The sequence below is a fragment of the Haliotis rubra genome, unplaced genomic scaffold, assembly GCF_003918875.1.
Source record: "Haliotis rubra isolate DU_JTF1 unplaced genomic scaffold, ASM391887v1 Scf981, whole genome shotgun sequence".
Lineage (NCBI taxonomy): Eukaryota > Metazoa > Mollusca > Gastropoda > Lepetellida > Haliotidae > Haliotis > Haliotis rubra.
This window is the reverse complement of record NW_025767725.1, coordinates 123,073-150,487: the sequence shown is the minus strand read 5'-3', so window position 1 is coordinate 150,487 and position 27,415 is coordinate 123,073. Positions and strand designations below refer to the sequence as shown.

The 27,415-nt window shown below is 39.2% G+C and overlaps 2 protein-coding genes across 2 annotated transcripts; both read left to right on the top strand.

The window, feature by feature from the left end:
- Window positions 1-3,101: 3,101 nt before the first annotated feature.
- Window positions 3,102-9,933, top strand: LOC124265524. Its single transcript, XM_046700310.1, has 4 exons — window positions 3,102-3,167; window positions 5,198-5,297; window positions 7,820-7,974; window positions 9,388-9,933. The coding sequence occupies exons 1-4, from the start codon at window positions 3,116-3,118 to the stop codon at window positions 9,501-9,503; spliced, it is 423 nt and encodes a 140-aa protein (XP_046556266.1). The 5' UTR covers window positions 3,102-3,115; the 3' UTR covers window positions 9,504-9,933.
- Window positions 9,934-17,757: 7,824 nt separating this feature from the next.
- Window positions 17,758-18,807, top strand: LOC124265525. Its single transcript, XM_046700311.1, has 2 exons — window positions 17,758-17,927; window positions 18,396-18,807. Exons 1-2 carry the CDS (start codon window positions 17,792-17,794, stop codon window positions 18,599-18,601), a joined length of 342 nt encoding a protein of 113 aa, XP_046556267.1. The 5' UTR covers window positions 17,758-17,791; the 3' UTR covers window positions 18,602-18,807.
- The last annotated feature ends 8,608 nt before the right edge of the window (window positions 18,808-27,415 follow it).

The window sequence follows — 27,415 nt, the reverse complement described above, 5'->3', positions numbered from 1 at the left end:
GCTGATTGCTTGATGTAGGTAGGGGTCGATGGGGTAGCCTAATGGTTAAAGCGTCCGCTCGTCACACCGTAGACCCGGGTTCGATTCTTCACATTGATACAATGTGTAAAACCCATTTCTGGTGTCCATGATTCCACTGGGGTGATCGGTAAAGTACTTATTCCAGGGGCGGTAGGGTAGCCTAGTGGTTAAAGCGTTCGCTCGTCACGCCGAAGACCCGGGTTCGATTCCTCACATGGGTACGATGTGTGAAGCCCATTTCTGGTGTCCCTCCGCCGTGAAATTGCTGGAATAGTGCTAAAAGCGGCATACAACTAAACTCACTCACTTATTCCAGGACTTCATGACCTACCTGTGATAATGTCGCTACTACGTTAACAAACACCCCAACGAACTGATTGTTCTCCTTGCGTCCCAATGCTTATCGGCAGTCAGTGAGTGAGTTTTAGTTTTACGCCTCTTTTTGCAAAATTCCAGCAATATCACGGTAGGGGACTCCATCACTGGGCCTCACACATTGTACCCACATATAAGCATATAGGCTGAGCCCGGGCCGACGAGCGGACGCTTTAATAACCACTTGGCTACCACACCGCCCCTATCGGCAATAATGTGTACCTACTGTCATTGTATCCACACACGTGCACGCTTTTTTTATTGTTCCCAAAACGTTGAATACAAGCATACAGAAGAATATATGTACACTTTGTGGGCTGAAAAGAGGTATAATACATTAAATATCAATATCGTGATCAACATCAATATGTTTCGGTTAAATAAAGATTATGAGATTCAGTAATGGGTTCTTATTTGAAATGCATCTCTTAAATTCTTTCTGCAAATATCAAACATCATATGCCAATCAAAATCTATACAATCAAATAATGTTTCCCATTTTTGGCAAGTATGAGGTTTAAAATTTTCAGAGAGAATTTATTATAGAATAATCTTGAACCTTTTACACACATGAACACTTTATCCTGGAAAAATAATACAGATAGAAGGGACTGAACAAGCGCATCAGTATCAGATATGGTGGTAACTGAATAGGAAGAGTTTAGCTTGGGACAGTAAGGACGCACAGGCCTCAATGCACCGAAGAAATTGACAGTCAAATTTATATAAAGAAATGAGAAACATTAGCCTTGGTAATCATACGCTTAAGTCCTCCTCCATAAACGTACACATATACTTCACATATATCTTTAAAAAGTAGGGGGACCTAAAATTTCAATTGAGATAGGAAGTATAAGCGTTAAGAAACTTTTCCAAGACAGACATCTTATGAACACACCACCATTTCTCTTTATCACCACCCTTAAACACAACGGATGTGATGCACGTGCACAACGCAGCAGACCCACGCATGGGGGCCATTCTTGATTTTGACGGTTTTCAAGAATTTCGATAAATCACTGAAGACCATTAATTTTGAAAATTATCTTGCATCACAAAGTTGTAAGTGTTTGTTTCTAAAATCGTACACATGCAAATTTCACGTCATACACCAATCATCTTTCACGAGCGATTACTGTACAAACAACTATGGTCATAAGGAAGTGCAAGTGGTGATGTACTCTCAAAACATTCATTATTATCATATCAACATTGAATAACTCCGATATATCTCCCAATTTTTCAATCGTAAATTAAAAATGAAGTTCCCCTACTTTTTTAAAGAGTATATTTGTTGATATTCCCCAGCACTTTGCAACGTTTCATGCTTTAGTCCCCCAAGTATCTATTTTCACCCCTTGCCACTGCACTACTATAAACGCACATACATTTGTTAACCGGCACTGCTTAGAAGACATTTTAATAATAACTGTCCATACATTTATCAGTAACTGCATACATTTCATACAGACAATATCAGATCATGTATCGGCCTTGTACCGACGTCATATTATTTACTGTTTACCCTAGTCTATGTAAGTGGACATAAATCGTCTTTTGCTTCGGTTATCACGAAGCTTCTCGAGGATAACACTTATGATCTTCGAGACAATCTTCCCCCGTTTGATTGAAGTGGATTTAAAAAAGCTTAGACACGGTGATAAGCAATGCAGGAAAACACGAACCCTGTCTGGCTGGTTGAATGTCGCCCAACCAGTGCTGCACAGTTTACACACTTTCATGGATATTGTAGGTGGATCTTACCTATGTCATCATTGTGTAAACGGAGAAGGCGACAAGCTGGTATCATCGCTATTCGATATAAGTTAATAATCATAATATTGTTAAAAGCGGCATAAAGCAATACTCACTCACTCTATCAATGGATTGCTTGGTCCCCGTCATATAGCTGGAATATTACGGAGCACCAAGTTAAACAAACAAACACATGTAAATAAATCTATTATCATTGAGTGAGTGAGTGAGTGATTGAATGAGTGAGTGAGGTTTTACGCCGTTTTAGCAATATTCTAGCAACATCACGGCGGTGGACACCAGAAATGGGCTTCATACAGTGCACCCATGTGGGGAATCGAACTAGGGTCTTCAGCGTGACAAGCGAACGCTTTAACCATAACACTACTCCACCGCCCCTGTCGTCCTTAAAACAATGCTCTTTGCTGAAAATTTACAAGTGCAATATATTATTAGGATAGAAGAACGTGAATGTAACTTGTCGTTTATTTGAAATCGTCACTAAATAATGTCGGATATAAACGTTTTTCATTGTATGGTAGGTGGGTGATTGGTTGTGGGTGCGCTTTATCTTATCGATAAAGATTAACGGCACGTAGGCTTACATTTCCCCCTGACAGTATACTGCGTAGGTCGTATGTGACGATTAACTAAGCCTGTGTTACGCAATATTTACTGTTATACATATGGGTTTTTCTTTTGTCCTAGTTTTGTCAAATTATCTTGTAAAAAACTGCTTTAACAAAACACAGCTATGAACTGAACACTAAAATAGAAAGCTTGAAAGGTCAACATTACGCAATATTTTCCGAATTGCATTTTGTCAAAGATTCGAAATATGCAGTCCCGTCTTTCCTTGCGGTATCTTTCCCTCCATGGTAACACTGATACGACAAACAATCAGAACATATAAGGGCCGTGTTATCAGCAAACTGACTCACTTGGTCTACCGTCGGTGTTCAAAATGGCCGCGAATATTCTGTTGCCCTCATGGATTTTACTTAGCTGCGTTACAGGTATGTCAAAACGCTATTTATCTGCTCATTTCACGGTATAAACGGTAAATGAAATGTTTAACAACTTCATAATTGTAATTGTATACTTTCATGAAGGTGTATTACTGGGTTTGCGTGTAATTTGCCATGTACATGTTTGACAAGCAAGACCTAATCCAGACTATGACATTTCGGGTATTTACTGACACAAGATAGCTCTCATTTACAATTTACCGTTATATCAAAGTATCATTACATCGTCTGGTTTAATTGAAACTTTGCCGATTTGATGAAAATATGTCTGATTTTACCTGTAATAAAATAAACTTTGATTCATTGAGGGATCAAGCATGGAATACTAACGAGGGAGATTGCAGGACATAACATAATTCTGATTTTACCTGTATTGAAGAACACTTTGATTCAGTGAAAGATCCAACGTGACATAATAACGAGGGAGATTGCAGAACATAAGGATGTCAATATTCTGACTTTTACCTGCAGTAAGATACTCTTTGATTCAGTGAGAGATCAAGCATGACATACAAACAAGAGAGATTACAAGTCATGAGGATGTCATTATTCTGATTTTACCTGTACTAAAGTACACTTTGATTCAGTGAAAGATCCAGCATAAAATTGTAACTAGAGAGATTAGAAGTCATGAGGATGTCATTATTCTGATTTCACCTGTAATAAAGTACACTTTGATTCAGTGAAAGATCCAACATGACATACTAACGAGAGAGTTTTCAGGACATAAGGATGTCAATATTCTGACTTTTACCTGTAATAAGTACACTTTGATTCAGTGAAAGATCCAGCATAGAATTGTAACTAGAGAGATTACAAGTCATGAGGATGTTATTATTTTGGAATTTTCCTGTAATAAAGTACACTTTGATTCAGTGAAAGGTCCAGCATAACATAGTAACGAGAGAGATTACAAGTCATAAGGATGTCATTATTCTGATTTTACCTGTAATAAAGTACACTTTGATTCTGTGATAGATCCAGCATAACATACTAACGAGAGAGATTACAAGTCATAAGGATGTCATTATTCTGATTTTACCTGTAATAAAGTATACCCTGATTCAGTGAAAGATCCAACATAACATAGTAACGAGAGAGATTTCAGGACATAAGGATGTCAATATTCTGATTTTACCTGTAGTAAAGTACACTTTGATTCTGTGAAAGATCCAGCTTAAAATTGTAACTAGAGAGATTAGAAGTCATTAGGATGTCATTATTCTGATTTCACCTGTAATAAAGTACACTTTGAAACAGTGAAAGATCCAGCATAGAATTGTAACTAGAGAGATTACAAGTCATTAGGATGTCATTATTCTGATTGTACCTGTAATAAAGTACACTTTGAATCAGCAAAAGATCCAGCTTCAAATTGCATCTAGAGAGATTACAAGTCATTAGGATGTCATTATTCTGATTTCATCTGTAATAAAGTACACTTTGATTCAGTTAAAGATCCAGCATAGAATTGTAACTAGAGAGATTACAAGTCATGAGGATGTCATTATTTTGATTTTACCTGTAATAAAGTACTCTTTGATTCAGTGAAAGATCCAGCATAACATACTTACTAGAGGGATTAGAAGTCATGAGGATGTCAATATTCTGATTTTACCTGTAATAAGTACACTTTGATTCAGTGAGAGAATCAATATGACATACTAACGAGAGAGATTACAAGTCATAAGGATGTCATTATTCTGATTTGACCTGTGATAAAGTACACTTTGATTCAGTGAAAGATCCAGCATAAAATACTTACTAGAGAGATTAACGAGGGAGATTTCAGGACATAATGATGTCATTATTCTGAATTTACCTGTAATAAGTACACTTTGATTCAGTGATGAGAACCAACATGACATACTAAGGCAAGAGATTACAAGTCATGAGGATGTCAATATTCCGATTTTACCTGTAATAAAGTACACTTTGATTCAGTGAGAGATCCACCATGACATACTAACGAGGGAGATTTTCAGGACATATGGACTTCATTATACTTTGTTCTTCAGGTGCACTGTCTGAAACTTGCTACGGGGCGGACGAGTCAATCACCTGTATTTTCGGATGTTGTGAGGACGCGTATTTTGTTTACTGTTGTTTGAGTAATGGGTAAGTAATGATCAACATTTATGTGTGTGCGTGTGAGTATGTATGTGCGTGCGTGTGTGTTTAACAATCCTTTGAAAGGGTATTTCAGTTGTATTACGATCTGTCAGTGTCGTATGCTTCAGTATTGACTCGCCAATTGGGTAAAGAATCCTGAGGATTCAATGCCGGGGATACAATGCTGCGGATACAATATCGGGGATACGATGCTGGGGATACTATACTGGGGATACAAAGATGGGGATGCAGTGCTGGGGGTACATTACTGGGGATATAATTCTGGGGATTCAGTGCTGGGGATTATAATTATTATTAACCCTGAGTTGATGCCACAAACAAGTGATGCCCTATGCCACCACTTCCAGCGTGTCCATTACCAAATCATGATCTTGAGGAAAGCCTGGGAAGCTATTCCATCACTTCTCAGATTCACAGAGATGGGTTGGACACGAGCAAACAAAGGTCAACAACCCCAGTTGATGTCTTTGGATCCGATTCCTGAAGCCTGTCTTGCACTTATTAGATGCTCATGTCAGACAATGCGCTGCAAATGCAAGAGATCAAATCTGCCTTGTATTGCCACGTGCGGCAAGTCACAAAGATGCTTATTCAATGAATCTTTGAATATTATGGTTGTGTATAACATGGGAAATTGGAATTCTAATGTATATGAGAATCAAGTGTGAGTGACATTATTGTTATGACTTTGGTATGGTTCAGGTTGATTGAGAATAGTTTGTTAAAGTTTCATTGATTATTATTGTTTTCATCCGAAATGATTAAAAAATATGTAGTTGTGTATTGGTATAACTTTTAATACTATTTGTTTCCTCACTGCCTCAATACCGTCAAGGTAACAATGAAATAATCAGCACAAAATCAGCTATTTTTGCGGCCATATTGTTTTTTTTCAATTTTGAGGTTCATAATTAATGAATTTTGTATTTCAGTTGGTATTCTATTTTTTCGTGATAAGCACCCTTTAAAATATCTAAAAAGGTCAGTATAAAAATATTTAAAAAATAGATGTACAGTCACAGGTGATGACATACCGTGCACACCTACCACTACTTTCAGCTTGGAATCCTTTTTCTTCATGATCAGCATTCTTTAAATGTCATAAAAGGTCAAGTTTCCAAAATTAAAAAAATAGAGATGCAGTCTTAGGCGAAAATACTATGCACACCTACCACTATTTTGAGCGATTTTGGCGGCCATTTTGTTTTTCTATTTTGAGGGTCAAAAACACTTTTTTCAGCTTGGTATCCTATGTTTTCGTGATCAGACCCTTTAAATAGATAAAAAAGCCTGGATACCAAATCCTACTAAAATATGCCTCTTGCATTACTTTTATCCACAATCGGCCCTAGTCTATTCAATGCTGGGGATACAATGCTTGGAATACAATGCTGGAATACAATGGGGATACAATGCTGGGAATACAATGCTGGGGATACAATGCTGGGGATACAATGCTGGGAATTCAATGCTAGGGATTCAATGCTGGGGTTACAGTGCTGCAATTTAACATGGATGACTTCTTACACAGTTTACTAGTTTTCAGCCAGTCAGTATGATCGTTAAACGTCTTTTGGTATATCACGGATCGAATCGGCAAGAACGGGTATTTGGTGGCCAAAATGCCTCTTTTACATGAAAAGTACTTCCTGGGCGACAAAGCTTTAACTTTAAAGACTTAGTGCATAATGTGCCCTACCTCAATATCAGTAGCTAGTGTAAACAAGCTTGACCGGACAGGTCATCGCAATAAAACAGAAACGCATCATGCGACAGTGACACACTGTTTCTTGTGAAACAGGATATATGATGTCATTTATATCTAAACATATCAGGTTTGATTTACTTTATGTGTACAGTGAAGATTATGCATGCAATGCTGTCACACCTCACAGCAAACATCCGGGGTGGTGGGGTAGCCTAGTGGTTAAACCCTTCGCTCGTCACGCCGAAGATCTGGGTTCGATTCCCAACATTGGTACAATGTGTGAAGCCCATTTCTGGTGTCCCCCGCCGTGATATTGCTGGAATATTGCTAAAAGCGACGTAAATCCCAACTCACTCACTCACTCCAAACATCCACTGAGATCACTTGAAATTAATGTCAAGCGACTAAATTAGACAGGGGGTTAAATATGCATATTGTCTATACTTCCCGGGGAGAAAAAGTTCCATTTAGATAGGTTACACATCCTTTGATCGGTCCCGGGGTAAATGTGACACCCTTTGAACGTGTCGTGTTTTTATGCTCATCATCATCATCATCATCATCATCATCATCATCGTCATCATCATTTTTACTATCAGCGGTTGAGTAGCCTAGTAGTTAAAGTGTTCTCTACTCCCACCGAATACCTGGGTTCGATGTCCTGCATGGGTACAATGTGTAAAGGTCATTTTCATTGTTTGGTGTCCCTCGACGTGATATTGCTGGAATATTGCTAAAAGCGTCGCAAAACCATACTCACTCACTCACTTTTTATTATTCGTTATTATTGCCATTTCAGAGCCGGCATTGGTATCATCTGCGCATGCCTGGCAGTTGTCCTGAGTTGCATAGGAGCATGCTGTCGACAAGCTCACAGAGGAAATATCCAGAGACGGACTGATGTGATGCATACGGCTCAACCACCTAACGTTGCAGTGGTTGCGAACACCGCAAGTATGGATACTTTCAACGTATCTATGTTCCTTTGTTAAACATTCCATGGAGGCTGGGAATTTGTTGTGTAGAAATTGGCGTCAGAAAACCATGGGTTCGAATCCCAGATTTGCTATGCTAATGTTTGTTGGTTTGCTGGCACCATACTCATTGTGTCATCTACATCGTGTAACGTCGCCAACCTTTACACCACTTTGCTTTCCCGTGTAGTTGTCACGCAGTCATATAACTAAAAGTGAGTGAGTGAGTCGGTGAGTGGGTGGGTGGATGAGTGATTGATTGAGTGAGTGAGTCGGTGAGTGGGTGGGTGAGTGAGTGAGTGAGTGGGTGAGTCGGTGAGTGGGTGTGTGGGTGAGCGAGTGAGTGAGTGAGTGAGTGTGTGTGTGTGGGTGGGGTGAGTGAGTGAGTGAGTGAGTGGGTTGAGTGAGTGGGTGAGTCGGTGAGTGTGTGGGTGGGCCAGTGAGTGAATGAGTGAGTGAGTGAGTGAGAAAATCATGAAGTGATACCCATTTCAGAATTTTTACCTCTTTGGTGAGACCAACAAGCAAGGTTTGGTGTTGGAACATGGAAACCATAGCAAGGCGAACTGGGATTCGACTCCACGATCAAAGACTATTGGATAACTATATGTTTTGTAAATAGATAAATGCTATTTTATAAATGGTAAGATAAATTAGCACCTGCGATTGTTAGTGGCTGTATCCTCAAAGGGGGTTAAAGTATCGTAAAATTATTGTCCTCCTGAGAGGGTACGTAAGTCCCAGAATCCTTCAAATTCAATTTTGCTCAACCATTCTTTTTAATCGCAGCATTTTTGTTATTTTAAATTTCGGCTTAATATTCCTACCATTGCCAGCGGCTGAAGGGATGGTGTAAATCCAACTAGGGTGCATGCAGGTAGCAAAAGTAATGTGAGTCCCCATGTTTCCTAGTATGGTGATCTGCCTTCAGTTGTTGGCGATCTATAGCTCGTGTTTTATAAGGTATTGTTTCTTTAATTAAAATATTTAGTTTTACTTGCTAGCTTTATATTCATATCTGGGATACTCTAGTATTTTACTGTCCATCGTCGACAGGTTTTACTCTTCAAAATGTTTTCATTTTTTATTGTATAAATTGTTCTCGTCAGGATATGGCTGAGATATTGCAGATGTGACGTTAAATATTAACTTTCTCACTCACTTAGACGACTGGGCATCCAATGCTCCCGCATAATACCAACATTAAAGTATAATGAACATGGAACTTCAAACTTGTATCTGTCACATAAAGAAATCCAAATTAAGCTTGATTCAAATGTTTCAGAAATTAAGGTTATATCCCCTGACTGAAATGAAGATGAACGAAGCAATAACATTAATATAATTTAAAAATAGTCTGATCTGAAACCTGTATAAAATTGATTATTTGCAGATCAGGGCGCCTACGGTAACCAACAGATGCCACAATACCCTCCCCTCGCCTACCCGGGACCCCCAACAGCCCCACCCTACCCGGTTGCCCCTGCAGCCTATCCCCCAAAGTACTGACACCGGACGTGAAGCACACGGGCATTGGATATGATCATCACATAGCGTGTCTTTTTAATTGGGGAGGGAGGTTGCAGATCTCAGATATATTTGATTGACAGGTACAATATGCACATACGCATTATATATTTTAAAAAAGGTCGGATTTATATTCATCACACAACATGTTTATAAATTGATGGATTTCGGGTCTATCTGATTCACAAGTACATAACGCATACAATGTAATACGCTACAGATAAATATTTTGTTGAAAGAATTGATGGAGTCGTAATCATCGTGTAACTGCACACTGTAATGATTTCCATACGTGTAATCTTCTAATTACGAATTTATTCTTAACGTTATTTCGTTGGATCTAACAATGTCTAAACACAGGGTTTGGTTGTTTTAGTGGAGAACTTTTCACAATAAAATGTATTTTTATTAATATCTTGGTGTGTTTTTGTCTCGAGACATGGTTGGTCAAACAGACATTGCTGAGTGGGGCGTGTTAGTGGCGCTCTCGGTTCAAATTTTGGTTTCTCTTTAATTACAGCCCCAGGTTTATCAGAGCCGTAGGTGTGTCTGTTTCCTAAATTCATACTCCTTATAAGGATGCAAGGACAGAATAGATACTTGACCAGTGACGATGAGGTTAGAATTGTTCTTCAGTAACCCATGTTCGTCGTAAAAGGCGACTAACGGGGTCGGGTGGTCAGGCTCGATGACTTGGTTGACACATGTCATCGTATCCAAATGACGTAGAATATTGCTCATGCTGTTGATCACTGGATTGTCTGGTCCAGACTCGATTATTCACAGACCACCACTATGTAGCTGGAACATTGCTGAGTGCGGCGTTAAACAACAAACAAGAACAAAGCAAACTGACTGACTGAGTTTGGTTTTACGCCGCTTTTGCAATATTCCAGCAACATCACGGCGGGGGACACCAGAAATGGGCTTCACACATTGTGCCCATGTGGGGATTCGAACCCGGGTCTTCGGCGTGACGAGCCAACGCTTTAACCATTAGGCTACCCCACCCAACCCAAAACAAACTGAAAGCATGGTTGTTTAAACTTATCAAAAACCTTTCTGTTTGTTCTTCAACGCCGTACACAACATTATTACAGCGTGTAAATAAACCATTCCTGTCCAAACTATCAAATGACTGCCATAACGCACAACGACAAGGTCTCGCTGACCCATTTCAAGTTCAACTATAGTCCGTTTGAGTTAGAAACGGACCGATGAATTGCAAATTTTATCATTGTACAAAATTGCCACATAAATATAAATAGTACACATGTTTATCATTTACTAATACCCAACAGCTTTCTTATATTTGAAAATTTTCCGGACTCCACCAAAAAGTTGTTTAAGAAACTATCATCATTGAAAACGCAAAAGTTGTTATCTGTCGCGGCGGGGTGAAACCGCAGAAACGGAACAGCCAGTCATGGCGGGGACATCTCAAAATCTATTCAGGGAGACCTGTCGGTTCCTCGTCCGTCGTAGTGTCATAGTCACGACTTAAAGGGATGACAAGTGGTGCCACAGTTGCCTGTTGTAAGCCATATTTGCAATTCATCGGTCCGTTTCTGACTCAAACGGACTGTAAGTCAATATTTAATACATTTCTCCCAACTGAATTTGAGCTCAATGATAATTTATTGACTCTGAATAAACAGCATATTAGAAGCTAATAACACAAGTCCCCATGGTCCCTAGTATGGTCATCTACCTTTAGTTGTTGGCAAGCTATAGCCTGTTTTTATTTTGTATTGTCATCTATAGTTAAACTGTTTTAGATTTAATTACTAGTTTTAAATTCATATCTGTGATAACCTAGTTATTTTGCTGTCCTTCGTTGGCAGTTTTATTTAATAATTGCTATGTATAACAATTAATTGTTCTCGTCACGATATGGCTGAAATATTGCCAATGTGACGATAAACTCACTCACTCACTCTTTGCAGGCCGACGTTGCATGACAAGAGTACTTGCTTTTTTCTGCAAATTGTGAGAAATGGTGGGTGCTCCCCTCAGGCTAGAACATACTTACCCGGTGTCGTTATTGATTTTTAATGATCTATTTTGCCCTGAACACCAAAAGAAATCTGTTTGCGAGGTTCGCGAAGAGATTCAAGGTTGTGTATTCTTTTGCACCGACGTTTTATGTTCTCAAATGCGTTCTTTTTGCGTTCATGTTAAGACACAGTATCGCTGTGGTATGTAGATCATGTGTAAGGCAAATTTGGATAAAGTAGATTTAATTAACTTGCTTCACCGGAAGTAAACACAAGTGTGAGTCTCTCAGTATTATTAAATATCTTGGGACACATATATTCACATACACATATTTTGTAAGTGATATGGTCACACTGGCAATCCGAAGGTATCGTGCTAGACACTCTCATTATAGCATTCATTTTCATTGTTGGAAGAGGATCCCCCTCAATGTATTATGTGTCACAGTCCTTTGACTGTCAAGTACCCTTTGGTGGAATGTGTGGATTTTCGCTCATTCGCCAGCTATTTTATACTGTTCAAACTATGTCTAAACTTTTCAATACCATTTCTTATCATTCAACTGATTCCATGGCATTTGAAAGGCTAACAAAGAATCATTTTAGCTATTAGTGTAAGCATACACTTAAAGAAAATTAGGCATGGCACACCGTCGAAGGCTGTTTGGCGGCGATGAGATTGACATTAGTCTTTACTTATGTTGCAACATTGCGCTAAACGATATCACTAATTTCATATCGTGATCATTTTTGTGTTAATTATACTCTTAAAAAAGTAGGGAAACTTGACTTTTTATTTATAATTGAAAAATTTGGGAGATATATCGGAGTCAATCAATGTTGATATGATAATAATGAATATTTTGAGAGTACATCTTGCACCACCTTATGACCATAGTTCTTGTTGTTTGCATATGTAGGAGTTTCATTTTTCAAACAGAAAAACAAGAGTGATTGAGTTACGTATACAATTTATCGTCACATTGGCAATATTTCAGTCATATCGTGACGATAACAATTAATTGTTATACATAGTAATTAATGGTAATTTATAAAAACCTGTCAATCAGATCACCTGTCAATTATCACAGATATGAATTTAAAACTAGTAATTACATCTAAAACAGTTTCACTATGAAGTTATTCTGCAATCCTCTGCAATTCCATTGCATCAAAGTCGACAATTGAGTCATGGTGGCTCAATTGATGACCGTTCACGTTAATGTGAGGAGAATAAGCTCCCCTGCCTGTCTTGTGAGGACAGAGTGACCTCCATGTCTGGAGGTCCAAATGAATTTTGGAGAGGAATCTCCGAAGGTGAAGTGAGAGTAGGTTGGGTTCTATTCAATGTTTTTCCTTTTATCATATTGGACTGATATGTAGCTGGTTGGGAAATAGCTGATTTTGATGCAGAAGCTTGTGATGTCTTAGGCTGAATTTCAGTCTGAGACCCTGATGTAGATTTACTGACTGGGGAAGTAGGTTTGGAGGTTGAAGAGATAGGTTTATCTGACTTGACCAATGTCCAGTCAGTCTGACATGCAGTGGAGGACACCGCAACAGAGCGGGTGATTGCGGCGGAATAGGTGATATTTGACGGAAGTGATGACTGATTTGTGAAAAGTTTCTTGGCCTCAAGGTAAGAAATATTTTTCTCACATTTAATTTTCATTATTTTTTATTCCCGTTGAAACACAGGGCAGGACCTGGATGAGACTTGATGTGAGCCATCACAATTAGCGCATTTATAGTCATTTTCGCAATCTGTATTTTCATGGTGGTCACCACAACGCTGACACACCACGGAATTACGACAAGAGTGATACCCATGTCCGAAACGTTGACATTTATAACACTGGAGTGGACTGGGGATATACACATCCAACCATCCCGATGTTAAAATAACCTGCTTTGCGGAAGGGATGATCTAGCAAAGGACAGGAGATAGGTATTTGTATTTGTGATTTTGCCATCTTTTTTAATAGTGAAATGTTTCACCGTCGTAACGGCCTGGTCTTCAAGCTTTGCAGCTAGCTCCTCATCTGACATGTCAGAGAGACAACGAGCCCTGTCTCTTATGATACCACGGCAGGAATTGAGAGTCCTGTGCACGGACACAGCAACCTCAATATTAGCAAATGTTTTGATAGACAAAACATTAAGAGATTGCTGTCTCCGTGCGCACTCCACCAGAAGTGAACCACTACGGAGACATTTTTAACTTCTCCACATATCCCATGGATAGCTTTGGAAATAACAAATGGATTTAGTTTAATGGGTAGAAAATCAGAAGCTTCGATCACTAAGAATTTAGGCCAGGAATCAACGTTTCACGAAATTGTTTCAGTTGGACGATCTAGTTCGTCCAGGCGTCTCTTTTTTCATAGCGAGATGAACCAGCTTCTGGGGATGCCATAATGAAAGGAAAATTCAGCATCCCTACTCCCCACCCACCATGAAGTGTCAGCAAAGACGATGTCAAATAGCACCGGCCGCCGACACCAGGGATACAGGGATGTTATACTCCAGCAAGTATGACACAAATAGCAATATTTGTATACCAAATCAAATGTCAAGGTGGTTCTGCCCATGACAAGTAATTGGACACATACTGAATTTGGAGGTCAACATTGCCAGATTGGCCCCGTGCCACCGCCTTCTGGCATAGGACTCGCCTTCTGATATAGGCAGTTAAAGTAATTAATAATTTATACACATTAGATCAAAATATCTAGGACCCAATTTTAATTTAAATGTGCAAAAATATTCACCATGCACAGGGCTTGGCGTGACCAGCCGATTGATAGAATCCGGCCAATTCTACCACCCGTCTAGGTGAAGTCAGGGCCAAAGTGGTGTGTTGGGCAAAAAGGAACACGGTTCCAGGCTCCCAGTGCCCTCAGCCACCAGAATCCCGTCCTCCACCGACACAGGGGCGCAACCCACGGCCAACAGGTTGCCCCTGGTCTTAAGACCAGGAATGGAGTGCTGTGGACCAATATGCCTTCACGGGTGCCGGCCTGCAAAGAAACCAGACAATCAAGTGATTTTAACCAGAAAATCCAATTCCCAACGCGAAAATACATTCCTGTTTATGCGGATTTGACTGTTTGGTCAAGAGCCAGGAGTATTGTCAATAAGTATAACACATCAACACCAGCCTCAGTTTCCGCCAAAATCGATTCCTTTGGTCATAAATAGCTTAATAGCAGTCAATATGTTGTGAGTGTCATTACTTAGTGAATGATAATATTGTAAAACAGCTCTATGCATATTTTGAAAATTGTGTTGTCCTGTTGTTGAGAACATCTGTATTCGGTTGGGATCAGGACACTGTTCTTGTGTTTACACATTTATCACTTGCCCATATACAATCAGACTGACACTGATGGCATATCATCACTAGAGGACTATCTCTTCGTCATTACTTCTGATCACCCAAATAAACACGTCTTATTATGTTAGTGACCTTAATGCAAGAATCAAAGACTTTATAGATTATATACCTTCTGATAACCTAGACTTTGTCCAGGACCCGATGATTATCCTAGTGATGATTTTGATTTGCCATGAAATTCCAAACACAATTTAGTTTATAACAATTATGGTGTTAAGTGGAAATATGTCTCACATATATGGTGTTCACATCCTTAATGGCAGGATGTTTAAGGATACAAATGGTGAATTTACATGTATTACTCATAACGGGTGCAGTGTTGTTGACTATATGATTGCCTCATCTTGCAGTCGGTACACTTGACATGTCCTGTCACCTTCCACTACACTGTTCACTTGACATCAACAATCATAAACAAAGCTCTGACAAGGTATCTACATCCTATCATACACACAACATCCCTGATGAACCTAACACAGAAAAAGAAAAACAACAACTAAGGGACAGTTCATAATTTAACCTAACATAGAAAAAACAACAACAAAACAACTAAGGGACGGTTCATAATTTATGACTAGGGGGTGATGATGATTTTTATGTCTAAACATGTACAATGTGAATGCCCCCATACAATGTATGTACAAAATAAGTGACCCCCCTGCATGTCATGTACAGAACCAGTGACCCCCTTCCCCTTCCCATAATTTCTAAGCATAAATCAGAACATGTTTTTATGTACCAAATTGCTGACCCCTCCTAGTACGTGTGTAGAAAATTGCTGACCCCCAAGCACCCCAGAAGAAAATGGGTGACCCCCCTATCGGCACTGTTTGGCACACGCAATTTGCTTCAAAAGAAATTTCAGAAAGCTTTTGTAATAGTACAGGGATGAAAGTCAACTTAAACAAAACCAAGATTATTGTCTTAATGGGGGGCCTCTTCGCCATTATGAAAAATGGTTCTATAATGGTTCCCCTGTTGAAACGGGTTGAAACATAGTTTGCACTGATCAACTTTTTGATTCAATGGTTGTGCCTATTCTTTGTCATGGCTCTGAATTTGGGGAACATGTCATTCCAAAATAATAGAGGCTGTGCATATTAGATTTTGTAAACAATACTTCAGGGTGAAAAAACTACATTAAATGGTATGGTTCTTGGGGAGTGTGGCAGACTCCCATTACAGCATTTGCACATGTCAAGGGGGATTAAATTCTGGGGGTAGACTTATACATATGCCACAAAATAGACCCCCGCATCAATGTTATTTAATGTTAAGATCACCAGATAGCTTAGGCTATAATACCTGAGTAACAAAAGTTAGGGACATCCTGTTTCAATATGGATTTGGTTATTCTTGGCTGGGCCAAGAAATTGGAAATGTGGAATATTTTGTGTATCTATTCAAGCTAAGGCTAGATGTTAACTTAAAACAGTCTTGGTTCTCATCAATTAGTAAATCTCCTAAATGTATTTTTCAGAAGGAGTTCAAAACTGTGTCAAATGTTGAAAGATATTTGTGTTGTGATATCCCTATGCACTTAAGAATTGCTATTTAGTTGATTTAGATTTAGTTGCAGAAATTTTAATACTTCGGTTAAATGTGGCAGGTATAATGGAATTGAATGTAACGAAAGACTATGCCCTTTTTGTAAAACCAGACGCCAGCATTATATAGAAAATGAATATCATGTACTATTTATTTGTAATGCCTATGATATACTTGGAAAGAAATATATAACAAAGTTCACGAACGAACCACTTACTCATTACTCTTTCGTAAGTCTTTTGCAAAGCAAAAAGGATGCTGTTATATACAATGTTGGCATATACTTATACCATGTACAGAAATGATAAACTCCAGGACATAGAGCTGCAAAGTTGTTTTGCGCACCCACTAAAGACAATGTCATTCTGATTGTATTATGGGCGAGGGCCTCTTTACTGAATAAATACTGTCTTTCTGTCTGTTGTGAATGGTTCACTGAAATCCGAGAAGACACAGTAAATTCGCTTTAAGGAATCGCACATGAACCAGTCAAACGGACATTTGTTTTCATACGGTAACAACAAAACCGTTTCCACATACATAAGAAATTGTACAACTGTGACTGTATCATGAACATATATTTGCTTCAGGAGTTTTACAGCTGTATCATGTTGTTTGTAAACAAATCGAGACTGAACCAGACAATTCAGTGATTGTCACCATTCAATACGATGACAGAGCATGTGCTTATGAATCACTATGAAATAGTGATGATACCAGGTGTTCGCGAAAAGGTGAGCATATCCTGCCCCGCCGGATGGCACCCCTCATGGACATGTGCAAAGTGTAGTCAATTGTTCACTTGAAACAATTCGGGAACGTATGGTACAATTCAAAATAGGGAATTGCATCGGATTTTGCAGTTTTTGTCACAGATGCTCACGTTTCGAAATGTACTCCACATGCTTACCATAAAACATGTTGAAAGTTTTACTTAGGGGTTGATTGCTGTAACTTTTTTTTAATTGTTCCCAATAAGTTGAATACAAGCATACAGAAGAATATGTGTACATACCAGCTTGTGGGCTCAGTAGAGATGTAATACATTAAATATCAATATTGACAGTAATATGTTTTGGTTAAATAGTTATTCAGGATTAAATACCGCGATGAGAGGAAACCATTTGGTTGAGAAGCTTTTAAAATTATTATTGCCACATGTCATCGGTTCCCAATGGCGTAGATCGATGCTCATGATGTTGATCACTGGATTGTCTGGTCCAGACTCGATTTTTTACAGACCGTGGCCATTTAGATTGAATATTGCTGAGTGCGGCGTAAAACTAAACTCACTCACTTTCCACAGACAGGTCAATGCTGTTGCGGTGATGATCGGTTATCTCGCGGGGATTGCCATCATTGGTGGCATTTGTACAGGCATGTATATTAAATTTGTACTACCTGCAAAACTCCGGAGCAGTGCTGAACCTTGCCCCACTGGTCCGACAGCAAAAGATCCTGCTGGTAGGTCTTGTCATAGATGTTACCACGCAATTATTAAAAATATACCCAGCCTACAAATAATATTTTTCTTGTTGTTGACCAGGGAATATTTCTAATCAACAGATAAACCGCGTGTTTGATCATTCTTGGCTTTGCGTTAATAGTGAATCAAGAAAGAAACAGTATTTAGAACTAGAATATATCAGCGTTTTATGGAATGTATGTAATATATATGAATAAAATATTGTTTAGTTTTATCGTAAACATTCTATGAGGAATGATGCAGTTCTCAAAAAGACAACAACAAAACTTACAAAAGATTCAATCCAAACCTTCCAATCAATGATGATAGGTGTATTTACAAATGCATTTTCGAAGAATTCATATGCCAAGTTTGAATTCATATCCAGAAATATTGATTGATGTGACAATAAATCTTACTAACTTGAGACATAATTGTATGTATGATTATATTATCACGATTTTCAGCAGTTCGTGAGTACCAACTCAACCCTCTCGCCTCCCTCCCGCCGGTCCCCACTGTCCAGGCAAAACTGGAGCTCCACCTTTCAGTTCATGGGTGTGAAGGCCGCCTCAGTGGACCAGCCAGAACACGAGTGTCATCGGAACACCGGCCTTACCACCACCACCTTATCCCTTACAGATACCCCTCTCTTCAGAAGATCTATTTCTGAGTGAATGCTCCTCGTCTCCAGCTTACTATACTGCTGGAAGATATACACTTGAAAACTGAAAGGGACAAAGAAAACGTTTGTACAATGAAATACGTCACCACAACACAGCAAATTGAAGTTAAAGACGCTGTACTGCAGCACCCGTGTCAAACATATCACCATCGAATAACCATTTCTTGTCTCAGTGGTAGCCATCATAAACAATAGCTGGATACTTTCTCTCGTTGTTTGAATTGACTAGCATTGATCAAGGCACATAACAATAACAATGATATTATTGTGTGAACTTAGCTACGAATTCTGGCTTTATATTTTACAAATGCTGGTTCCTGAGCCATCTTTCAGAAATGATTCTGTTCCAGTTACATTCTCACCATTCGATGACATTCCTCAGAAGAAGCCACAAATGTGTGTGTGTGTGCGTTAGTGTGTGTCCGTGCGCATATATGTGTGTTTGAGTTTATGTATATTAAATAGTGTATATATGTGAAACAATCCAACAGACACCAACAGACAAATATCTGTGTCGGGGAAAGTAGATTTACACTAGGGTGAGTGAGTGAGCTTATTTTTACGCCGCTTTTAGCAATATTTCAGCAATATCACGTCGGGGGACACCAGAAATGGGCTTCACACTATTTGCCCATGTAGGGAGTCGAACCCTGGTCTTCGGCGTGACGAGCGAACGCCTTAGCCACTCGCGCGGCTACCATACCACCTTGCTTAACACTGGATTACATATCCATCATATTACGATAGATACAATGGACGAACTGTTTTGTTTCGGGGGGAGATGATGAGCTAATACCTTAGCACATCGTGTTTCATCAGATCACATCACATACGATCAGAATAGATTGCTCGATGACTCCGCATCAGTAGGATTGGTGGCTATAAAAGATTGCAGTTGTTGTATATCAAAGCATAAGTAATACTAGTAAAGATCCTTAAAACTCATCATGTTTTTTTTCTGAAAACAAATAAAAGTAAACGTTCAAACAAAATTTTACATTTTTTAAAAAGTTTCATTTTCGATGTGTTTACTGGTGCTTCGTCGAAAGCATTTTCAACTTGAAACATTTTATGTGCGCCTCAGACGAATGATAGCCTGCAGACAATGTGAGGTCTGTGTGAGGACCTCAACAAAATGTTTCAAATGAACTACTAGTAATATGCTTCACGGGATGTTAAAACAATCATATGTTGTTCTAGCACGCGTAAATCATAATGTCCAAATTAAAATTGTAGAAATTCTTTGAGATATTTACAGGTTGCCGCCATATAGCTGGAATATTGCTAAGTGTGCCGTTAAACAACAAACAAACCAAATTTTAGAGAACTGACTGTATTTTCTATAACAATGGTCCTCATGCTTTTCGTCCCACTATAATGGTCGAAATATGGATTGCTGGAGGGTGTGTCTAGTTAAAGAAAGAAAGAGTGGGTGAGTGAGTGAGGTTAGTTTTACGCCTCACTCAACAATATTCCAGCTATATGGCGTCGGTCTGTAAATAATCGAGTCTGGACCAGACAATCCAGTGATCAACAGCATGTGGATCAATCTGCACAATTGGGAACCGATGACCTCCCGAACCAAGTCAGCGAGCCTGACCACCCGAACCCGTTAGTCCCGTCTTACGACAAGCATGGGTTACTGAAGATCAATATTCTAACCCGGATCTTCACGGGTAAAGAAAGAAAGAAAGAAACAAGGAGGAGTGAGTGAGTTAAATTTGTGAATTGCATCTTTCTTTCTAAGAAATACAGTAAATAACTCTAGTGTGTTTACATACACACTTATCACGCAGATTACACCTGATATCAGCTGATTGCCTTGATGTAGGTAGGAGTCGATGGGGTAGCCTTATGGTTAAAGCGTCCGCTCGTCACACCGTAGACCCGGGTTCGATTCTTCACATTGATACAATGTGTGAAGCCCATTTTTGGTGTCCCCGTCGTGATACTGCTGGAAAAGTGCTAAAAGCGGCGTAAAACCTTGTCACTGATGTGAGGTGCAAATTCGTGTGTTTGGAAGAATTAGGACATTTGAGCACTGTCGACTAACACAATTTTTTTTCGCACACTCAGCGCCGTTATACTGCAATAACGTAGGTCGTATGATTCCACTGGGGTGATCCGTAAAGTTCTTATTACAGCGGCGGTGGGGTAGCCTAGTGGTTAAAGCATTCGCTCGTCACGCCGAAGACCCGGGTTCGATTCCCCACATTGGTACAATGTGTGAAGCCCATTTCTGGTGTCCTCCACCCGTTATATTGCTGGAATATTGCTATCAGCGGCATAAAACTAAACTCACTCACTCACTTATTCCAGGTCTTTATGACCTACCTGTGATAGTGTCGCTACTACGTCAACAAACACCCCAATGAACTGACTTTTCTCCTTGCGTCCCAACGCTTATCGGCAATCAGTGAGTGAGTGAGTTTAGTTTTACGCCGCTGTTTGCAATTTTCCAGCAATATCACGACGGGGGACTCCATCAGTTGGCCTCACACATTGTACATATGTAGAGAATCGAACCCGGGCGGACGAGCGAAGGCTTTAACCACTAGGCTACGACACTGCTCCTACAGGCAATCACGTGTACTTATTGTTATTGTATGTACACACGTGAACCCTTTATCCTGGAAAATAAATACAGATAGCACTAAAGACGCACAGGCCTCAATGCACCGAGGAAATTGACAGTCAAATTTACATTAAGAAATGAGAAACTTTAGCCATGGCCATCATAGGCTTAGCTCCTCCTCCATAAACGTACACATATATACTCTTTAAGACCGCCTCCGTGGTGTAGTGGTTAGAGCGTCCGCTCGGAGAGCGGAAGGTCGCGGGTTCGATTCCCGGCCGAGTCATACCAGAACACGTTAAAATATGGTACTTGTTGGTCCCTGCCTGGCGCTCGGCATTAATGGGTACAACAAGGACTGGTCGGCTCGGAGTCAGTATAATGTGTCTGAGTGGGGTATTCATGCTTCACTGCGGCATGGTATCTCAGTGAGCTAGCACTATAAAACCAGCTTAAGTCTGGACTAGTACAAGTAGCCGCAAATACACATACACACGCATGCACGTCGTCATATGAGCGAAATATTCTCAAGCACGACGTTAAACCCAATTTCACCTCACCTCACCTGACATATATACTCTTTAAGAAAGGAAGGGAACTTGAAGTTTCAATTTAGATAGGAAGCTTAAGCGTTAACAAACTTTTCAAAGACAGACATCTTATGAACGCATCACTATTTCTCTTTATCACCAGCCCTAAACTCAAGGCATGTGATGGACGTGCACAACGCAGTAGCCCCACGCATGGGGGTCGTTCTTAAATTTGACGGTTTTCTAGAATTTTGATAAGTCACTGTAGTAAGATATGTTATATTTGGGATTGCACTTTCTTAGTAAAGTACAGAGTCTAGTAATTTTTGGATTGAGTCCCACTCGGAATTCGAACCCGCGCCCTCAGGGCATTTTGTATTCATAGCTTTCAGCCACAGGAGCCATGCCAATTTATGCTTGTCAGAGGTGTACATAAAATAGGTGATACAGACTACCAGATGTCAGACTTCCATTTTTGTGGTAGCTGAGTGGGTTAGATTGCTTATTAGGTGCCTCACTCTGATAGGGTGGGTTCAAATCCCAGATGAGACTCAACCCCAGAGTTTACTAATCCCAAATAACATCTTACATTTGACCATTTTCTGACAGGCATTGTGTATGTACAGACAGACACAATCAGACAACACTGAAGCAAGTCCTGTTTATGCCTCATGGGTGTTGGTTGGGGACCAAGAGGGTTAATAATTGTGAATTTTGGAAAGTAAATGAACTTAGGTTCATGTGAATAATACTTATTCTGGGTTAAGATATTTCACGTGTATTTAGCCACAGACTAAATTCTGTTGATAGATTGTTACATATTTTGTTTACAATGTGTCAGTATGCATGCACAACATGAAGTTCCACCCATGAATAACCCTGTTAGAATTGGTTTTCAGCAACTCATGCTTGTCATAAGACGTGACTAACAGGATAGGGTGGTCAGGTTCATTGACTTGGTTGACACATGTCATCGTATCCGAATTCTGGATAGCAATGCCCATGCTGTTAATTACTGGATTGTCTGGTCCAGAAGTGGAAGATGCTGTGACTGAGCCGGTTTGGCGACTGGGTTTGTATGTTGCTCATTATGTGCCTGACAAAGGGGGTTCGAATCCCGTATGGGACTCAACCCAACAAAAGTACTAGAATCTGTATTTTACTAAGAAAATGTAATCCCAAATATAACATATGTTACATTTGACCACTTTCTAACCTGGCATTGTGTATTTCAAGTCACTGTAGACCATTATGTTTGACATTCATCCTGCATCACACAGTTGTAAGTGTTTGTTTATAGCTGTTTTTTTTTTTTGAAAATGAAAATCGTACACATGCAAATTGCACGTCATACACCAGTCATCTTTCACGAGTTATTACCGTACAAACAACTATGGTCATAAGGAAGTACAAGTGGTGATGCACTCTCAAAACATTCATTATTATCATATCATCATTGAATGACTTCAATATATCTGCCAACCTTTTCAATCGTAATTTAAAAATGAAGTTCCCCTACTTTATGTATGTATTCGTTGATATTCCCCAGCACTTTGCAAGTTTCCTGCTTTAGTTCGCCAAGTATCTATTTTCACCCCTTGCCTCTGCACTACTATAAACGCACATACATTTGTTACCCGGCACTGCTTAGAAGACATTTTAATAATAACTGTATCCATACATTTATCAGTAACTGTCAACATTTCACACAGACAATATCAGATCATGTCTCGACCTTGTACCGACGTCATGTTATTTACTGTATACCCTAGGACGTCTATGTACATCTCAGCAGAGTCCCAAACAGTCAACATATGCGGAAAGGTAAGCAAATCTTACTAAACTGCCCTTTGCACAACAAACACATGCAAAGTCAAGTCAATTATTCACTTGCAAACAAAACGGAAATATATCGTTCACGTTGAAAGAGGAAACTGGACATAGGTCATCTTTTTGCTTCTGTTATCACGAAGCTTCTCGAGGATAACACTGATGATCTTCGAGACATCTTCCCTCGTTTGACTGAAGTGGGTTTCATAAAGCTTAGCCATCGCAACAGTGATAGTAAGTGAGTGTTGTTTTACGCCGCTTTTAGCAGTAATAGAGAGAGAGAGAGAAATTATTTTATTTTATTATCACTCAGATGTTTACATAATATATACAATCTTCTGTGTCATATGAAACATCTGCCCGGCCTTTACAGGCCTACGAGACACATAAAATCCATAAAACAAAGCATAGATAAAATATATCCCTATACACACATAGTAAAACTTAGAGATAAGATGGATGGTGTAATATCATATGTTATAATAATTTTCTTCTTTTAAACATATGTAACACTGAAGCAGCTAAGGAATAAACTAGGTTATCACATTCCATAATAAAAATAGTCTGGTCGACAGGAGTCATCAAGCTAAACAGAGGGTTAAGAGAGCGTGCCTTTTGCCATAAAATTGACCTTATATCGGAATATATATTACATTTCGATAAAAAATGGACCTCGTCTTCAACTGCTCTATTCTTACAATATTTACATAGTCGTTGTTCAAGAGGGGTTTTAGGCCGTGAGAAACGACCTAGTTCAATCTCCAGAGGTAAAGTTCCACATCGTAGTTTGGCCAGGATACTTCGTTGAGATCTATTGAAAATAGTGCGGGCATATGTTGATACTGATAAAGAGGTCTTAAACAGCCGGAACGTTCGTAGTTTGTTGCCGTTACAACGGCCAGTATCATCCCATAGTTGTGAATACCAGTTAGAATAATCAATATCAAACAACTTCTCTTTTATGAAAATGAAATCCATTGGTGAAATACGCAGCATGTCAACAAGAGATAAATCCAAAGAGATCAATAATTGTAAAACTTTGTTATCCCATGACTTACGGAAGGACAATGACCAGTTGTGAATATTGCTTATAATACTATTGTGCTTAAAAGATTGTAGGCGCTTCCAATAACGGACAGATTCAATACGATGTTTTGTGAGGTTAGAAAACCAACCCATCTCGCCTCTTACGGCTAAGTTCGGGGTATTACGACCTACACCCAAAAAGAAACGACATGCCCTATTTTGGATAGCATTTATACAACTGAATTCACGTGACCCCCAAACAGCAGATCCATACGACAGTATTGGTTGAACTAAGTTATCATAAAGTTTGTTAAACACATCATAATGCATCCCATCAACTGCTTTGAATTTACTAATTAAGATACCCAGTGCTCTTCCAGCAGACTTAGCGATTTCCTTTGCAGTGAAATTAAGATCAAGGTGTTCCTGTAACCACAGTCCTAGATATTTATAGGCGTTACATACATCGATATCGTCGTTGCCACAAGAAAATCTGAACTCGGTTCTTGCCATAGAAACAGGTCTATAATGAACTATTTTGGTCTTCTAAGCATTAATCTGCAAACGCCATCTTCTGCACCATTGATTGACACAGTCTAACATAGACTGTAAAGAATCTTCGTCTCCTGCAATGAGCGCAATATCATCGGCGTAAAGAAGAACACTAATCATGAAATTGGCGTTGATCTGAATACCACAATTCAGCTGATTGATTTCATCCACCAAATCATTTATGAACACCGAGAATAATGTTGGCGACAAAACGCAGCCCTGTTTAACGCCACTATTTACGGAGAAATCTTGTGACAAATATCCATTAACACTAACAAAGGGATTGGGTATTATCATACAAAGATTTCACTGCAGAAAAGAATCTGCCACTAATACCAAGTTTAACAAGCTTATACCAAAGATAATGTCTGTTCACGCGATCGAAGGCCTTCATAGCATCAATATAGCAAACAAAAGTTGAACATTTCTGGATTTTCCTATTGCTTATAACAGAAAACAAAGTATAAATACTGTCAACTGTACTCCTGTGCTTACGAAAGCCGTTTTGCTCCTCAGCCAAAACCTCATTACATTCAAGCCAAGCAGAAAACCTAGCATTCAATATGTCCGAATACATTTTACAAGGAATACTGATTAGGGAAATGCCTCGGTAATCTGAAGGATACCTGGGATTACCACCTGGTTTTGGAATTGGTGTGATTATACTCTTACGCCAAATATTAGGGCAAACACCTTTGTCAAAGCTAAACGAACATATTCTATACAACATATCCACACATGACCTATTTTTTAGCGCCTGCGCAGGAATGCAATCGACACCTGTAGCTTTACCACGTTTTGCACGAGTAATAGCAGATAGAACCTCTTGGCGAGTTATTGGTTGATTCAAGGTGGTGACGTCATAAGATAGTTGTTGTCTAACACCGTTATCTAGCTCCCGCATCACAGATTGAAAATGGTACTCATCAAAGACACCACTAGGATCAGTGTTATATAAAGAGCTATATGTGTTTTTCCAAACATTCAGGCTTATTGATAATGATTTCACTATCATACATTACCTCCCAAGGGACAGAATTACACCGGTCATTTGAAATACCTATCTTTCCAATAACCTTCCAAAAATCACGACTATCTTATTATTGAACTTATCTAACAAGTCCTGCTTTTCTCGACCTTGATACAAACGTTTGTGACTACGGTGTAATTTATCGAAGGCTTTCCTTTCAACCGTAAATATATGCTTAAGGTCCCTTCTCCTAACAGAAGATTTACATTTCAACCAGTTCTTCTCCGATTCACAAACACGATCCCACTGACACTGTAACTCATCGCACCAGTATGGTTTATAAAACGTTTTGCCTTTTGTTTTTTTAAATTTACTACTAGAAAAAGAGCCAACATTTTTATCTAACTCTACATACAAACAAGACAAGAAGTCATCATAAGCAGCGTTTACATCCCGTTGAATATAGTTAAATGTGCTTCAATCCTGGCTAATGTATCATTTATCAAAACTAGTGTTTCTCCTTGTGATAGAAAACTAAAGTCAATATTATTTTGTCTATAATTTTTCAAAATAGGACTATCAACATCACAGTCTGCATCTGATATATGATTATCACTAAGGGGATAAAATATCACAAAGTAAAACGGAATGATCAGGCACAACGTCTGGCATATTACAACCATCAATGAGTGAGGACATTGTGATAACATTAAAATCAGTGAAACGGGGTATATATTCATGGGGTGTAAGCATAAAGTCAACAACAGAACGCCCGTTTTTCACGTATGTAAAGTCTTGCTGACCTACACTTCCATTTAAAACACACATATTACAGTTTATTAAAAAGTTAAGAAGTAGGTCACCATATGTATTCTTTGTAGAGTCAATCACTTCCCGTTCATTGATATCATCTACCCCAGCAATATAGTCTGCATCATCGCCCATACGGGCGTTAAAGTCTCCGCAGATACACAACACACCTTCATTCTGATAAAGATGCACTTTTTCGAGCAAGTTTTCAAAAAATCATAATATCACAGCAGGGGACACCAGGAATCGGCTTCACACATTATACACCCATGTGGGGAATCGAACCCGGGACTTCAGCGTGACGAGCTGACGCGCCACGGCCATAAGTAATGCAGGAAATCATAAACACTGATTGACTGGACGAATTAGGTCCAACCAGTACTGCACAGTTTACACATTGTAGATGGATCTTATATATGTACTTGAATCTTGTAAACGGAGAAAGCAACCACCTGGTATCATCACTATTCGATATAAGTTAATAATCATAATATTGTTAAAAGCGACAT

What these genes read in the sequence shown, in the direction of transcription:
- LOC124265524 (XM_046700310.1), top strand. Translation starts at nt 3,116, where the DNA reads ATGGCCGCGAATATTCTGTTGCCCTCATGGATTTTACTTAGCTGCGTT. An exon ending in TACTGTTGTTTGAGTAATGG is followed by an intron (nt 5,298 to 7,819) that starts GTAAGTAATGAT and finishes TTGCCATTTCAG; the next exon opens with AGCCGGCATTGGTATCATCT. An exon ending in AGTGGTTGCGAACACCGCAA is followed by an intron (nt 7,975 to 9,387) that starts GTATGGATACTT and finishes GATTATTTGCAG; the next exon opens with ATCAGGGCGCCTACGGTAAC.
- LOC124265525 (XM_046700311.1), top strand. Translation starts at nt 17,792, where the DNA reads ATGATCGGTTATCTCGCGGGGATTGCCATCATTGGTGGCATTTGTACA. An exon ending in GACAGCAAAAGATCCTGCTG is followed by an intron (nt 17,928 to 18,395) that starts GTAGGTCTTGTC and finishes CACGATTTTCAG; the next exon opens with CAGTTCGTGAGTACCAACTC.